Genomic DNA, 15,853 nt, shown 5'->3' on the forward strand with positions numbered 1-15,853 from the left:
TTCATGTTTCTGTAGATAGCATATGTTGCCTGTGCAATAATTTTTTATCGTATCAGGACAGAACAGCTACCGTTCCAAACTGTGTTACACAAACCTAGATACACAGACAAATTTTTATTGTGCATTGCTGGGGTGTAAATCAGTGGAATCTATTGAGCTCTGCTGGGGTGGAGGAGATTAGAGCCAATGTCATGGTGTCTAATTTATTTCTGTTTTTTCTGACTTAATGTAATCTCTGTTCTTGCTCAGTGGGGAGCAGCAGCCAGTTATCCTTGTGGTCCTGCCCAAAGAATGAAACCCCTTGTTTTGGGCAGGAGGCTGCTGCTCCCAAGAAGGGGCTGCTCTTTGCTGACCCTTTGAGTGCTGAGATGCAGGCAGTGCATTGAGAAAGCAGCTCCTGAGCACTACTTGTGCTTCATTAAAAATCTCAGCATCTTTATCAGCTGTTATCTCAGGTTTCCTTGGATTTGCCCATTTCATGCCCCTGCCTGTTTAGGTTTTGGTGGTTTTATGGCATTTTCTGGCCCTGGAGAGCTGCCCTGCAAGTGCAGTGAGGGCTGTCTGCACAGGGCTGGGTGTGTGGCTGCCCTCCAGTACTGAAATCTGAGCATCTGAATAATTTCTTCCCTGGTTTTGTGGTTTTCTGTGTGAAACACACAGAGCTGGTGTTGGAGCCAGTGTCACTAACTCCTTCTCCTTCCCTTGACAGAAAGCTGGTGACTCTGTTTTCCCACCGTCATAGATGGTGACGGCGATGCTGAAGGCACTGGGCGAGTTGCTCCTCCTCAGCTCTTCTGTGTGAGGTGAGCAGCCATCCTGATGGGCAAAAAATTCTGAATTGCAGGGTTTCTGAGGGCCCTTCTTCCCCACACCCCAGGACTTTACTGCTGCATTGGACTTCTGAATGATGCTCAAGATTTCTGAGCTTGTGTGCTTCCTGTTGTGGTCTGTGTTACACTGCCTGGGTGTTGGGACTTGGTGGGTTGCATACTGAATTAAATGTGAATTCTGAATAAAATTAACCCAGAAGACATAAGCATAGATGTGGTCCTTTGCCCACGTTGCTGTATTTGGTCTGGTTGATGGGTTTTATGTTGTACATGAGCTGCTGTTCATCTGAAATTCAGGAATGAGCTAAACCAGATAACAGATATTACATTGTCTCCCACTGTAGTTAGTCAATATCTGATTAAATGTAATTGCATGAATTTATCATGATAGAAACTGTTTCAAAGTAATTTGAATACAGCCTGGAATTAAAAGCTTTACTGTATATTCAGTGTATACAATTCCCAGATTTATCTTCAGTTTCTTATCAAGAACGATTCTGTGTATTATGTGCTATGACAATGTTGCTTTTCATAAGGTTAGGAATGTAATAGAATTTTCTGGACTGAACTTCTAATAACTGATAATTTTAATGAAAATCACCAAGATTATGCCCGTGAAGACAAATCTTGAAGACAGGTGTTATCTCTATCTTTATGCAAGTACAGATGTGACATTTTTACCTATAAAAGTAGGATTAATCACTAATAAGTAGAACTATGTGGAGAATTTAAGTATGGTATAAATACATGGTATAAATACAAAAGCTGTTGCATCAGAAAAATTAATATGTAAATTTACGTTGAAAATTGTTTGATGTAAATTTGAGATTTCTAAATTGTTCCCACCTGAATATGGATGAATCCCAAATAACTTGAAACTCATGTAAAGTCTGCCTAAGTGTCTAGTTGGTCATCTTGTGGAATGAGACAAAAATATTGGAATTACTGGACTGAATAGGAATTTTTAAGATTTTATTTTGTTGTATGAGTTTCTTAATCTCTGCTGTTTGGAGCTTTTTTGTAGTATATAAACAATGTGGATGTTTGCTGAAGCTGGCATTTAGGAGTTGGTCTCCTGCTTTGTAAGGGAGACCCAGAGAAACATTTCTCCTTGCTTCCAGCACCACTCAGTGATTATCTTAATGAATTGTGTGGTGTAAAACTGCTGCAGCAGCAGGACTTGATCCACTCCAGTCTCATTCACAATGTGCCTCTGGTATTTGTCTGAAGTGTTGGGGAGCTTAATTAAAATCCCTTAGTCAGAGAGACCTCTCTGGAGTAATTGGTTGCTGACCTGGAGCTCAAAGATCCAAAGGGACTTGTAGGAGTGTCCCAAATTCCACAGAAATGCCTGTGTAGTGTCTGGTTTTCTCTCTCAAGCTGATCCATCATGTGCTAATAAGCAACTCCCATTTCCCTGCTTCTCCTGCTGCATTTCTGGTGTTGCTCTTGTGTATCCCATGTTTACACAGGGTTTGGAGCTAAAACACTTCCAGGCCTGAATCTTAAATGTAGGGCATGGACTGGGAGCTGAATTTTGTACATGGAATCCATTCTCACTTTGGTTTAGCCTGCCTATATCAAGATAACATTCCTGCTAAAGCTAATAGAGAAAAGAAGGCACAACCACATGCTGCCACTGGATCCCTTGCCATTTATTGGCACTGGCAGATTTCTCTTAAAAGCCTGCTAGAAGCATTTACAGTGGCTTTGTAGGATGGAACAGGAAGTCCTCTGGGACCTAGGCCTTCCCTTCCCTCTTCCCTTCTTCCTTTTCTTTTATCCTTCTCCAAGTGAAGCACCTGTAACCTGAGACTTTCCTCATCAAATCTGCAGTGGCCTGTTGCTTTGGTGGTTTAAATATTTTAACAAGTCTTCTCTTTTTTTTTTTTTTTTTGTTAATTCTAGGACCAAAGAATACAAGAGACTGAATTATCTGAATTATGCTTCTACAACAGAACTGGGTTTCTCCTCATAGGGCATGGCAGAGCCTGGGGAAGCCCTTCCTTTTGTTTGTTTTCTTAATGTTGCAAACAGCTGATCTGCAAGCCAGGAGAGGTCACCAGTTTGTCTGGAAAACAGGTAGGAAAAAGATAAGTTAGCTTCTCTACTAGGTATTTGCTGTACTGAAGGATGACGTGATTGTTCTTTCTCCATTCTGTTTTAGTTCAATAATAAGTTTTAAAAGTCTGATAATATCTTCTCTTCTAATTTTTTTTTTTAATTCTGAAAAACAGGAGGTTAATCCGTGTTTGACATTAGCAATCTACGTGTCTTTTGCAATTATGCACCCAGAACATAATTCTGGCCTCCGTAATGCTTTCCATCTAAGAGCATTTTTACTGGATTATTATCTTAATGTTGCTTTTTTTGAAATACTTAATAATTTTCTTTTAATTTTTGTATGCAAGGGGCACACCAGCATCTCTCAGGATGAACTGAGTCAGAAGTCTATGCTCATGGTCGATCTATTTGTAATTCCATTGGTGCATGTAGTGAATTATTTCTGTCCCTCAGGTTGGAGACATGCAGAGGTTGATTGTGTACCAGGTGTGGAAAGCTGTGAAGATGCTTTGGGAGCACCATGACTCTTGGTGCTGGAGTGGGTGGGTGGGAGCTGGGGAGGTACGGCTGCACGCAGCCAAACATGGTGCCTCGGATGTTTGTTTTGTGGCACAACACACAGCAGACAGTGTTCAATGAAATGGAAAGATTGGTTAATTTGGGAAATGTTTACTTAAAGTGCTTAATCAAAAATTCTGAACTGAACCAGGGGTTTTATTGCTCAGGATCCCTTTGAGGTTTTTGTGACTGAGCAGCACAGCGATTAAATGTGATAGAGAAATAATTTCCTTTTTTTTTTTCTTTTTTTCTTTTTTTTTTTTGTTTTGGAGAGGTTCTTTGGTATTTTGGTTATTTATTTTTTAACTACATTTCTGTAGAAGGTAATAGACTGAATTAGTGGAAAAATGGAGCAATTTTTCTAGGAGAACTTCTGTTCTTCTGATAGGATCAACACAAACTTCTTGCTGGGCTGCTGGTATGGGAATCTGGGGAAAGGCTGGTAAAGTACAGCATGATACTGTATTTCTAAAGACTTTTTCTTTACACTGTCTAGCATGTGAAATAAGGAGGAAATAAACAATGACTCTCTTTTCTCCAATTCACTGTTATTTACATGATTTTTGAACAAGCTTTGAAAGGTAGAGTTGTTTTCTTAAGACAAATTAGAGCCTTCAGTGCTGTCTGTCTTCAGTCATTAGGGCTGTGCATTGTAAATCATAAAACTTTAATTTGACTTGATGATTCCAGCTGAAAATAAGGAGCTTTCAATGTTTCAAAGGCGCCTGGGGCAGATGTAATTAGAGCTAAGAAAATTTGGTGCCCAGGTTTGTGTGGGCACCGTTCTCTGAAAGCCCCACAATAGGATTGTTGTTAAGGTTCCTCTTCCAGATGCACAAGAAAATTGTCAGTTCTTGTGACTCCCACAGTGGATTAAAAATATCTGATCTCTCGAGAGTCACTTTGAAAACTTTAAATCCTAAGAGTATTTTGATGTACTTTCTCTGCTTATGGAGTGGCATGAGGTAGAAAACAAGTTTGACTGATATGTTTTCCAAATGAAAATACCTTGTGAGTTCCAGCTAAATGCATTGTCCCAACTGAGGAAGAAAGATTTTTCTCCAATATTTGTAAACATTACCCCCCTCCTTTTTTTTTTTTTCCCATTGAAGTATTTTGTTGAAAGTTAGCTAAAAGTTACATCTAAGGCCCAAATGTTTAGTTCCAAGTTGAAATTAAGAGTATGTTCACCCAAAACATTTTGTTTTGCTGAGAAACTAAGTATAATTTGTGAAGCCCCTGCAGTAATAGTGAAGCATCAGCATTTCTAAATCCTGAATCTTGTGTTTTTGCAGTTTTCCTGAGAAATAACACAGTGGGCAGGAAATGGCAGTCTGTTGTCAGGGTGGCATATGTGGCTTGGTTTTGTAAGCATTTTCATACCTTAACTGAAAAGGTTTTTCAGGTATGATTAGTCACAAAGGTGTGTCTCCCAGAAGATCAAAAGGAAGTGTTTTGGGAAGAGAGGGGTGGTGGCTTAAATGGAATGGGTGGATTTGGAGAGGTAGAAGGGTTAACATAACCTCTTGTGGTAAGATACTACTAATAAAATAACTCTGGGATGTAGATCATGGAGATCTTGACCTATTGAGACCTGTGGCTTGTATAATAATTGTATAAAAAAATCATCCTATGGTGTGATGATTTTGTATTGTGCCCAATACAAAATAATAAAAGTTAATAAAAGCACAGCACAGTGAACCTAAAATTAAGTAACTTTTTAAAAAATAAAAGCTGAGCAGATCCATTCCAATAGAAAGAAAACCTGCAGCTGTTGTCCTTTTTCTTAATAAAACACTCTGATGAGAAATGAGCAGTCCATAATGGGAACGGGGATGATCTGTTCTGTTTTTAAATCTTGAATTGTCTGTTGTAAGCATGGCAAGTTACTTACCTGCTGGGGAGAAATTCAACTTCTTATTGAAATGTCATGCTTTATAATTAAATAAGATTATGCTACTGAAAGCTCTGCCTTTATGAAAATGAATTTATATGTACTGAAATAAATTTTCCTAGCACATACAAATCCAGGGAGGCATCCTTAATATGGATGGGGCTGGGGAAAAGGAAAAAAAATCATATAATTGCTGCAGTTTATAATAGACTTTTTTTAGCTAAATCCTTGACACTGTCTAATGAAGACTTGTACACTTTTATTCTGGGCTTGGTGGTCTTGGTCTAGGGGAAAACAACAGTACTGAAATGACTGCATCTAAAAAAACCCCAGGCTCTGAAATTCTAAAACATGAGAACTTGGCAGTGTTGAGGTAATTTTATACAGACTCTTCCCTCAGCTATTCAGACAGCTATCACTAGCATGTTGCTTATTTGTGACCTGTCTTAAAACCATTTATTTTCAGCTTTTGGCTTCTAGAAGTTACAAATTAATATCTGTCTTCTGGTTTCCAGACATTTCTTGTCAGATACTGATTTAGTGGCCACTAAACGTGAAAACAATAATCACATCAGGTAAATAACTCAGCAACGTGAAATGGCCGAATAATTTTCTTGCACTTGCTAAATTTAATTGAACCTAAATTCTTGTAAATTAATAGTATTTAATACAGTTGCCAATTAGCAATTTGAATATTTCACCATGCTAATTTTCTGACACTTGAGTAGTCCTAAGAGTTCCTGGAATTTCTGCAATGCCAGTATGCCTATGTTTTGATGATGGCCTTGAGGCTTTTAAAACTGCGTATGGAATATTGACAAATACGTGAGTCCACATCATAATTCTAGTTGCCTTTTTTTTTTTTTTTAGTGACGCTCTAAAATTTAGTTTGAAAATCAGTATTAAGTGTAAGACACATGCAAATATTTTGGAGGTTTTACAGGAAGGGGCTGATAATTAGGATTACAAGGTGCTGGAGTGTCTCTTTCCAGATTCTCTTTTTGTAGCTCATGGACAGGTTTCTGGCTCCCCTTCACAGCTGGTGTCTTCAGCTCCTCCATAAACTACACCCCAGGCATGTGCTGTTTCCCCCAATATACAAACAGAATGCAGGATATAAGGGACATAGCCCATAAAAGGCTCTCAGAGCAATGACATGGTTTATTTTTTAATGAGGAAAATATTGTAAAAATGTTTTTTCTAGGAAAATTTTTAGAAAATTTTTAGAAAAATGGCTCTTTAATCATGGTAAAAATGCTATCTATCATGGAAATAACCCTCTGTCTGCTATGGAAGGGAAGAAGGGGATTGTTAGAAACGCAGATGATGTGTCCCAGTGAGTTTTCCTGCTCTAGAAAAAAGGAATCAGGAAATCAGGATGGCTATTTAGCCCAGCAGGGATGTGCTCCCTGATATGAGTGGAAGAGCACTGAAAGTGAGGTATCAGACTGGGAAATGGGTTTGTAATGATTCTGATCACAGCAGAGAGATTTTTACCTGAGGAAGAAACCATTAAACATCTGGAGTTCGTGGGCTTTTGGGAGCCAGGTGTGTGAGCCATAAGTACTCCTGCCCGAGGTGACCATATGAAAACTTTAATTTTGGAGTTACTACCTGTATTTGAAAGTCGTCCTTAAAATAGGGTTAGCAGATGGGTTTTGATCTTTAGTCGTTCTTCTGAAACAATCCATAATGGAAAAGGGACAAAATGAACTTGTCAGAGAAGAACTTTTAATGTGGAGGAACCTTTGAACCACCTGTGAGTGTGGGTGAGCCAGCCCTGGCTCTGATGAAAAAGGCCTTTTGTTCTCTGTTCTCTGATAATACTGCCATAAAATGCCCTTTCTCAAGATGGTAATTTCATGAAGGTCAAGTGCTGGTTTGGAAGTGCCTTTGACCTTATGTCTTAAAAGACAAGCTTTTACCTAGGTACACCAAATGTTAAAAGGAGTCCAGGTATTCAAAGGATGTTACAGCTCAAACCTGCTGAAAGGAGACTCAAAAATAGCTCTGCAACAAGTGAAATATTCCAAAAGCTCGGCAAAATGAAGAGTGATTATCTGTCCTAAATGAAGAAGTGGTTTCTTTGTTTGATGGGACAACAGCTCACAAATGAAGCACAAATGGCTTTTTAGTGATCTTTGTGTGGTGTCTGGAAGGTTTGTGGTGTATCTGACTGATGCTTCCAAACTTCTCATTGTGTGGTAAATATTCTAATTGGGGCTTGTTATTACACTGCCTTGGTGGATGGAGTTATAAATGCTGAAACTTTGAAGTGGAAATTTAGCCTCAATTTAATCAAACTTTGTATGACTCAAAAGATCTTCACTATGCTAAGAGTGAAGAGAAGTGATGCTCTTGGGTTATAGATTGAAGTCTTGTAGTATTGACAGCAGAAGCAATTAGTAATTAAAAAAAAACAACCACTATTAAGTTCTGTTCTCAAAATAACCAGGACGCTGCCATAAACCTGATAAGGAAAAGCTGTTCTAAAATGAGAAATCTTATTTTTACCTTTACTTTATTCACGGTCAGTTTATGCTTCTGTTCCTGAGCCAGACTAGTCTTTAATTTAAGTAGTTCTTCTTTTGGTCATTGCTGCTAATGTATTTATGAATTGAGGATGCCAAACTTCTGGACCCCTGTGAGTAAACCTATTTCTTAGAACTGGTTGGTCAAAAGAAATCTTTTCTTAGCAACGCTTCTCAGAATTATATCAAATCTCAATTAAGATTTCGCCTACTGATGTTTTATTGTATTTAACTGGAATTACAAATGTCTAGCTTAAAATATCTCAGGGTAATTTTTGAAAAAAAATGTTTTTTAATGAACAGTTTCGTTTGAAGCAGTGTAGTTGTTCTTAATGTGTTGGCGTAGTTTCATTATGTAGCCATTAAAAAAGTGATTTAAATAAAAATGTTCTAAATTTGTCTAAAGTAATTACTTACAAATAATATTTTATGAGACAGTATAAATTATGCTTCTATTTCTACAAAACATTAAAAACCAATAACATTTAAAGATTCATAAGAAGTTGTTTTGCAAAATTTCGTTACGAGCAAAATTTAAAATGTTTGTTGATATTAGTCACTGATATTTGAGGGGCTTTAAGGGTGGCCTCAAAGCTAATATCACATTTCCTCAGACAGAAGTGCAGCTGTTTCAGATTGATAAATATTTGGTTTTCTTTCTTCTTTGTTCCTTACAATTTCCTATCCACATTTCCACCCTTCTGTTCCATGAATCTCAAAATTTTATTACATTTCATTCTGCTGCTCCACCCATCTTACTCCACTTCTGATATTGGTATCATCATCTGGTCTTATCTTCTCAACAGCTGAATCCAGCTTGTCTTGGGATTGTGGAGATGCACCTTTTGTCTCAATTTATGACCCTTTGCAGGGGCTGGTCAATTCATGGTTAGGTGGGTGGGACATGTCGAAGTTGGTGTTCAAGTTTCAAACTTGTGTCCTGAACCAGGAAATACTGGGGAGTTTGGCCGAGAAAAGACAAATGTGCACTAGAAGAGTTCCATAAAATCTGGAGAAGCTTTCTTATGTTGGAACATCATTTTCCAGCCCAGTCATGCTGCTTGAGGTCTGCTGTTGGGTGGGATAAATGCCAGTTCAGCCCATGGCACTCCCACTTGGGTCCTGTCCTAGTCCCACTGGGCTGGAAGTGCCGTGTATGGGCCATGGATGAGGACCTGTGGCACAGGGAGTGCCAGCCAGCATCAGAGATGTTGGAATAGCTCCTGGAGGGGTTTGGGATGCTGGTTAGGGTACAGAAATACTTAGGCTGGTGCTGTTTTAGCTCGTCTGTAAAACTTGGCTTGTTTATTAGCTCTGGTTTCCTGTGAGGAGCTGTGGACAGCAGAAGGAGGTTCTTGGTGGCACTGCTTAAAAAGGGAATCCTTGGCTTATTACCTTTTCCTAGAAAAGCACTCCACTGCAGCAGTATGGGCAGCACAGAGTACCAATCCAACTAAAAAGGCAAGCAGAGGAGGAACTGAAAGAACCCTGAAATAAATGCTGAAATTAACACTTGATGTGCTTGGAGTAGGAGTTCCTTGGCAGAGGCAGTGCTGAGCCTGGCTGTGGGCTGGCTGCCTTCAGTGGGAGCTTTTGCAGCATGTGCCTGGTCATTTTGTTATTGTTGGGCTTGTAAAACTATTTCAGCAGGTCTTTTACAGTAAGGCTGCCTGCTTTAGCAAACATCTTTGTCACCAGCATCAGATGTTCAGTAGGTGGTGGTTTAAACTAGATTACACAGGAGATTCACACTAATCTTTTAATGTCCCTCTTCTCTTCTTGAGAATAATGGTTTTTGAGAATAAGGTGCTTTTTCTTGTTTTTTGTTGGTATTGGGAAAAGTATGTTAGGCTTCTCATCCTTTTCTTTCCTCAATAGTTACTATGGGAACAGAGCTGGGGGTCACAGGGGAAAATCTGCAAAAGTGTTTCTTTTAAATAGTTCATTTAAAAAAAATAAAAAGATAGCTTATTATTGGAATTGTGGTACTTTTCATTCAACTTTGTTGGATTGCATTGTTGTACATATTTTAGTCACAAAAGAAGCACAGTGAGTGGCAAGAAAAACAGATTGGGATGTTTTTGTAGTTTTTCCTTGGGGTTAATTTTTTTTAATTGAATGCAGCTGTTGGAAAGATTTCTGTTATGTATAGGCAGAGCATTAAAAATGGATGATCACATTTTTAGCCTGTTTTAGTGGAGTACTAGATTTAATTATTCTGCTGCCCTTGTTCAGAACCCTGCAGGTTTTTTTTTTTAAAATAAGTATATCTTAAGGGTTTTACTTTGCCACATAGTTGAATGGCTTCAGTGTATAAGGGTAATCACTTCTTCATGCAGCTCTTGTGTGGAGCACAATTGTGGGTGAAAGTAACACAAAATTCTATTAGAAATCCCTAAAATACATGTTGTTGTTCTCAGTATGCAAGTTATGCTGCTGACTCTTTCTAGGGACTCTTCATGAGGTTTGGGAAATCTGCCCTCTGATACCCTTATTCCCTAGATTTTTTTTTTCCTGCTGCTGTTTTTGAGACTAGTCCTGCCATTATTATTTTTTTTTCTTTCCAAAAAGAAAAAAAAAATTCTTTGCATTCTTTCTTAGTTTCAAAAAAATGTGCATGGCAAGAGCACAAAAAGGGAACACGAAATAGAGACGTTGGAAGGGATATTTCATGGTAATCCAGGTTATTTCCATAGTCTTGACATCATTTAATTCAGTAACCCTCAGTTAGTGGATAGATATGGTGAAATAACCACTTAATGCAGGAGTTTTGAATGTCAGAGCTTCTGTTTGCCTGGACTGAGACCAGTCCAAGAGCAGGGTGTGATTCCAGAGGCACTGTTTGGTCTCTACCTCTTTGCAGAATTCTGCAGTTCCTTCTTCCAGAGACCTTTTAAAGCTCATGGTTGAATGTGTCTCCGTGCAGTACTTGCGTGTAATAGTGATTTAGGATTATAGAGCTAAGTTTGGAAAAGCATGTTAAACCCTCATTATAGTGGTTCTAAATACATTGGTTCTGTATGCTGGGGGTGAGTTGTAGACAGTTGCTGAAGCAGATCCTGCTTTTGTGTGGCATGTCCTGGAAGGCCAGCCATGAAAAATCACTTTTCAAATGAGAACTTAATAAAAACTTTCCTGCTCTGAACGCTAAGCCCTGCTCCCTGTGCGATTAGTGGTTTCATTTCTTTCCCAGCAGTTGGGTAATGATTATGGCTCCAGATGCTGCAGGAGTGATAAAGAGAGTGATTAATTTCACTTGAAAGGGCATATGTTCAAAGAGGAGCCAGCCCAGGCTGCAGAGCGTGTGCGCCGTGGTACCCAGCTGATCCCAGGGACAGGACCAGGCAACCTCCCTGAGTTACCTTAAGCAACACATTTGCTGTTTGGTTGTTGGATTATTTTTCCAGGATCTGTTGAAAAGCTCCTCACAGCTCTGTGAAGCAGTGCTGTCAGATTTTCAGCTTTGGGGAGGGGCTGATGTCACCAGCGCAGCCCAAGTAACTGCTAGCGAGCTCGGGGCTGTGTTTATACCCTGTACAGAATTAAGTGGTAATGAAGGGTTCGTGTTCCCTGGCTTAGTCAACAGCAGCTTTAAAGGTGTTCCTACGCTTCATTTGCAAGAATAGTTCATGCTGTATGCCTCTGAAAAATTCTGACATTTAAAGCATTATATTTTCAATATGCTTAAAAATTAAATGTGCAAGGTAGGTACTTGTTTAAGACTTTTTTGACCCATTGAATAAGTCAACAGAAATATGAAACATGACTGGGCGTGCCACCCATGTGGTTAAATCCAGGGGACATCTGGTGTTTATTGTGTTACCACCTGAAATTTTTCACTGTTTCGTGTCTTTTTGGGTTTATTCTGTCACCCCTGAGATCCAAAGACCTTCAAATTTCAATAGTGTAATAATATCCACCTACATGTGAGGCATGTTTTACTTCTCTGCATGGTGACATTTATAATCATAACTTTCACAGGTTTGAAGCTGCTGAAGGGAAAACTTCAGTACTTGTGACATCTTTAACATCTTTTGACCCATTAGTTACATTTATATCACTCATCTGCTTCTAAGCAAAATAAACATTTTTATCTGTTGAAGATCTTCGCAGTGGAGACACTGGACAGAGAAAAAATTATTTCTATACTTTAAATTTTCTATGCATTCAATAAATTTTGATGTGTATTAGCTGCAGAGTTTTGAAGCAGCTGTCTGGATGGGGTACAGAATTAGAGTTTTTACAGACAAGGATTAAAAGAAGACTTTATTGATTAAACACCAGAAACTTTCTGGAAGTTATGTTATTAACTATAATGCTCATAAGGTAGGACTCATGTGTTTTTTTTGGTTTTTTTTTTTTTTTTGGTGATTCCCTTAATATTCTTGGTTGCATTAATAAAATAATGCTATATCCAAACAGAAGTGAAAATGAATTTCAGTGAATTGTTTGCAGTTCTTTGTATTAAATGCGTATGGTATATCACTAGAATAACTTATCTAAACGTCAGTATTTTCAGTTAAACTAACTCAGTACATCTGTTTTTCAATTGGCATTAAATATTTCATAACCTCTCTATAGCTGTGTCTGGATTTAAAACGTTCTTAGTGTGAAATTTGTGATTCTGCAGATTGGAGGTTGTGTCTGCATTTATCAGGAGGCTCACTTGGATTCGTTTTGAAGTTGTAGGAATCTGGTAATGAGGGTTTATCCAAACTTTTAACTGTTATTGATCCCACTTTTCTCTTAAGGAAATATCAATCCTCTATCTTCTGCATTCCTCTGCAAAATGCCAAGATGATCTTGCTTTTAGGATTGTCCCCAAACAATTTTAAACATGAGAAAGTGTGAAAAACAACCTTCCCCAAACCCCGACTACATCCTTGCTTGCACAGCACTGGGAAAATTATCCATGTGTCTGAGTGTTAAATAGGTTGCTTAGATGTCAGTGCCTGTGTGTGTGTGTATGTTTATTTTAATTTTTGCCTGTGTTTTATGTCACCCGTGTATAATTACAGTGTTGCCACCCAGCCAAGGGCACTGGCATGGCGGCAGAAATAGAAGCAGAGCTGCAATGTTTTGAGAAGACTGGGGATGGATCAAATGAGAGACAGGGAAGTCAGAGTAAATGATGACAGTAATGTTATTTTGCCCTAAGGGTCTTGCAAAGTACAGTACTTAAAACCCAATTTTTTGCTTTGTAGATAAGTGAGCGTGTCTCGGTTAAATCAATATACGTGTGCAATAGATGATAAAACTTGGTATTACATACCTCCTTTGATATTTTTCATACTTACTGCTTTAAAGGTAGCATTATATTTATGTTCAGAACACTCCAAAGTACTTTATGCCTTTTGTTATGAGATTTCTAACATGTTGCTTGGTTTAGTAATGGGAGTTCAGGCAGCCCGAAATTGTCACTCTCATGTTGGGTGTTTATTGATGGTTAATTGACTGCTGACCTTTGCCAGGACTCCCTTCAAAGAGCACGGAGTGATACCAGGGGATAGTAAATCCAGGAAATTGAAAAGCAGGTGAGAAAAGGTAATTCTATGCAGTTACATTTAAATTTTGAAGTTGTTTTTTTTTAGATAGAAACAAAGGTTAAAATCAAACAACTCCTCACCCCCATTGCGTTTCCCATAGATATTTCAATGTGCTCCAATATAAAAAAGAAAGTTTTACTTACTCTTCTTCTTCACTGTGATTTACTCGTCCTTGATTGATTTTTTTTTTTTTTTTTTAAATGGATGAGCCAGCTTTCAAAGTCTTCAGAATGATTTAATTATTATAGCACACAGGGCCCCAAATCAGATTTAAGGTTTTTCTGATATATTTTATGGAATAAACCAGCAAACAGATGCAGAGGATGGAAAGCTGCTGGTACTCAAATCAACTAGATGATTCTGCAGGCAGAAGATTCCCCATAGACCTTAACTGAAAGGTCAGGAGGCAACCTCAGTATGTGCCATTTAATCCAATGTCACTGGGATAAATGCATTGTAACTGTGTGTCTGTGGTGTATCAGGAGCTAAAGAACTGGTAAAACTCACAGTGTTCTGGCTATATTGCCAAATAAAGTATGCTACATTCAATAAAGCAATTACATAAAAAGCATTATAGTCAGCTTCGATTCCAATACCAGCAGCATGATCAATCATTTTCAATCCAAGGGATGGTCTAATCGCTTTTTGTTGCTGCTTTGAAAGGTTACATTACTCAGTTATCTTGCAGCTGAGCAACCTTTTCATGTTTACTTCATGTAGGATTTTATAAATGTTCTTTCTTTTACTCTGTGTTTTGGTATGGCCTGTTTAATGAGAGTTAAAAAATTTCCCTAATCTTTCCTCATCCCAATAACTTTTTACAGTTCTTAAACCTTTTTGGAATAGAAGACCTAATTGTCATGATCAGCAAACAAGTTTTTTTTTTTTACAATCTGTTTATCTTTATGAAATCCCCTTTTTGCTCCTGGTGCTGCCACTTCTCTTTCAGTGGAATAAGCATCCTGCATGAGTAATTTCATCTGGCTTCATCCTGTGCTTGTTCCTGTGCAGTTCAAGGACTTCTCTTCCCTTGGCACAATCCAGCCTGGGACTCTGCCTGGCTGTTTGTTGTTCAGGGTCATTCCTGTGACCAGCAGTGGTTTCTCTCTGTCTCTCTCTCCCTCCTCTGCTTTGCTGTATGGGCAGCACTCTGCAGGCTCTGTTGCAGATCTCTGCCTGTGGGTATTAATGGATACTACCTGGGAAACACTATTGAATCCCTTCCTTAATCAGGTAATTTGGGAAGTAGTTAAGGACAATTGGGTTATCATCATTAGGGCAGTGCTATTGAGTTGGTACTTCAGTGCAGAGACCCGAGAGAATGGGGAAAAGGTTTCCATCTTGCATCACCTCTCAAATGACAGGTGTTGGACTGATAAAGTGACAGATGATTCAACGTATTAACTTTTTTTCTCCCCCACCCCCCCTGAAGCTGAGATACTTTGTGAAAGATCCTTATTTTCAGGTCTTGTGGAACCAATTCTAGCCAATACATTTCTTTTCCATTTAGACAATATTACTCACAATGCAAAAGATTAACTTTTAAGCAAAAGGATACCTCCTTTTCTTAGAGACAAGGAGTAATTACCTGAGTAATAGTTACTTGAATTACTGTACTCTGGATGCTGCTTGTTGGCCCATAAATTTGTTCCCTCCCTAGATCAGTAAAATGAATGTATTTTGCATGAATGAGAGCTAAAAGGTCCATAGCATTTCAGTTGTTTTTTTTCCAATGTAAATAGCACTTGAAGCAGCTGGAAAATTTTAGCTTAAGAATAAATTATCAGAGATTTGTTCCTTTTTATGTCTTTGGTATTGGCAAAACTGTCTTGTCGGTTAATGTATTGCTGATGGATTTTTCATTTATTTATTTGCTAAATCCTAGCAGTTTCCTTATGCCCAACTCAAATACACATTTTAGTGCCAGAAACTGTTCTGTTATCCTATGGACACACACACGTATTCTGTTCCCCTTATCTTTGGGTAGCTGTTAACATGTGGAAGATCCATACTCTGACAGAATATTTGGAGTATTTTTATTTTTACTCTATCAGAACAAATTTATTCAGCCTGACTTCTATATCCTTTGTGCATTGACAGCTGCATGGAGGTGCCATAGGATGTCAGAGGAGTCTGCTGATTGTTAATGTCATACATTATTCTGGATATATATATATTTTTTTTTTTTTGGTTCTTGTTAAACTAAGCTGGTAAATGCCATATGTAAAATTTCATAGCTTTTCCATAAAACCCTTTTAGTATCTTTCTGGAAACTCTGGTAATAAACTTTCCCTTAAGCTTACATACAAATTAAATGTGAGAACCTGAGGCTAAAAGAAGTTGCTCCAAGGCAATGATTCACAAGGATGAAAAATCAATAAAAGTTTCATTAAGAAAAGGAAAGAAAGTTAGATGGGCTCTTTGCTTTGC

The 15,853-nt window shown here is 38.3% G+C and overlaps 1 protein-coding gene across 1 annotated transcript in view; it reads left to right on the forward strand.

Moving 5' to 3' along the window:
* The first annotated feature begins 770 nt into the window (after positions 1-770).
* THSD7B (thrombospondin type 1 domain containing 7B) overlaps positions 771-15,853 on the forward strand; it is a 243,286-nt gene continuing 228,203 nt past the window's right edge. Inside the window, exons 1-2 of the mRNA XM_041407405.1 lie at positions 771-803; positions 2,739-2,912. Coding sequence (XP_041263339.1) covers positions 2,774-2,912 — 139 coding nt within the window. The 5' untranslated portion in view covers positions 771-803; positions 2,739-2,773. The remainder of the gene's footprint in view (positions 804-2,738; positions 2,913-15,853) is intronic.

Source organism: Onychostruthus taczanowskii, unplaced genomic scaffold (assembly GCF_017590055.1).
Source record: "Onychostruthus taczanowskii isolate IOZ18803 unplaced genomic scaffold, ASM1759005v1 scaffold10, whole genome shotgun sequence".
Classification (NCBI taxonomy): domain Eukaryota; kingdom Metazoa; phylum Chordata; class Aves; order Passeriformes; family Passeridae; genus Onychostruthus; species Onychostruthus taczanowskii.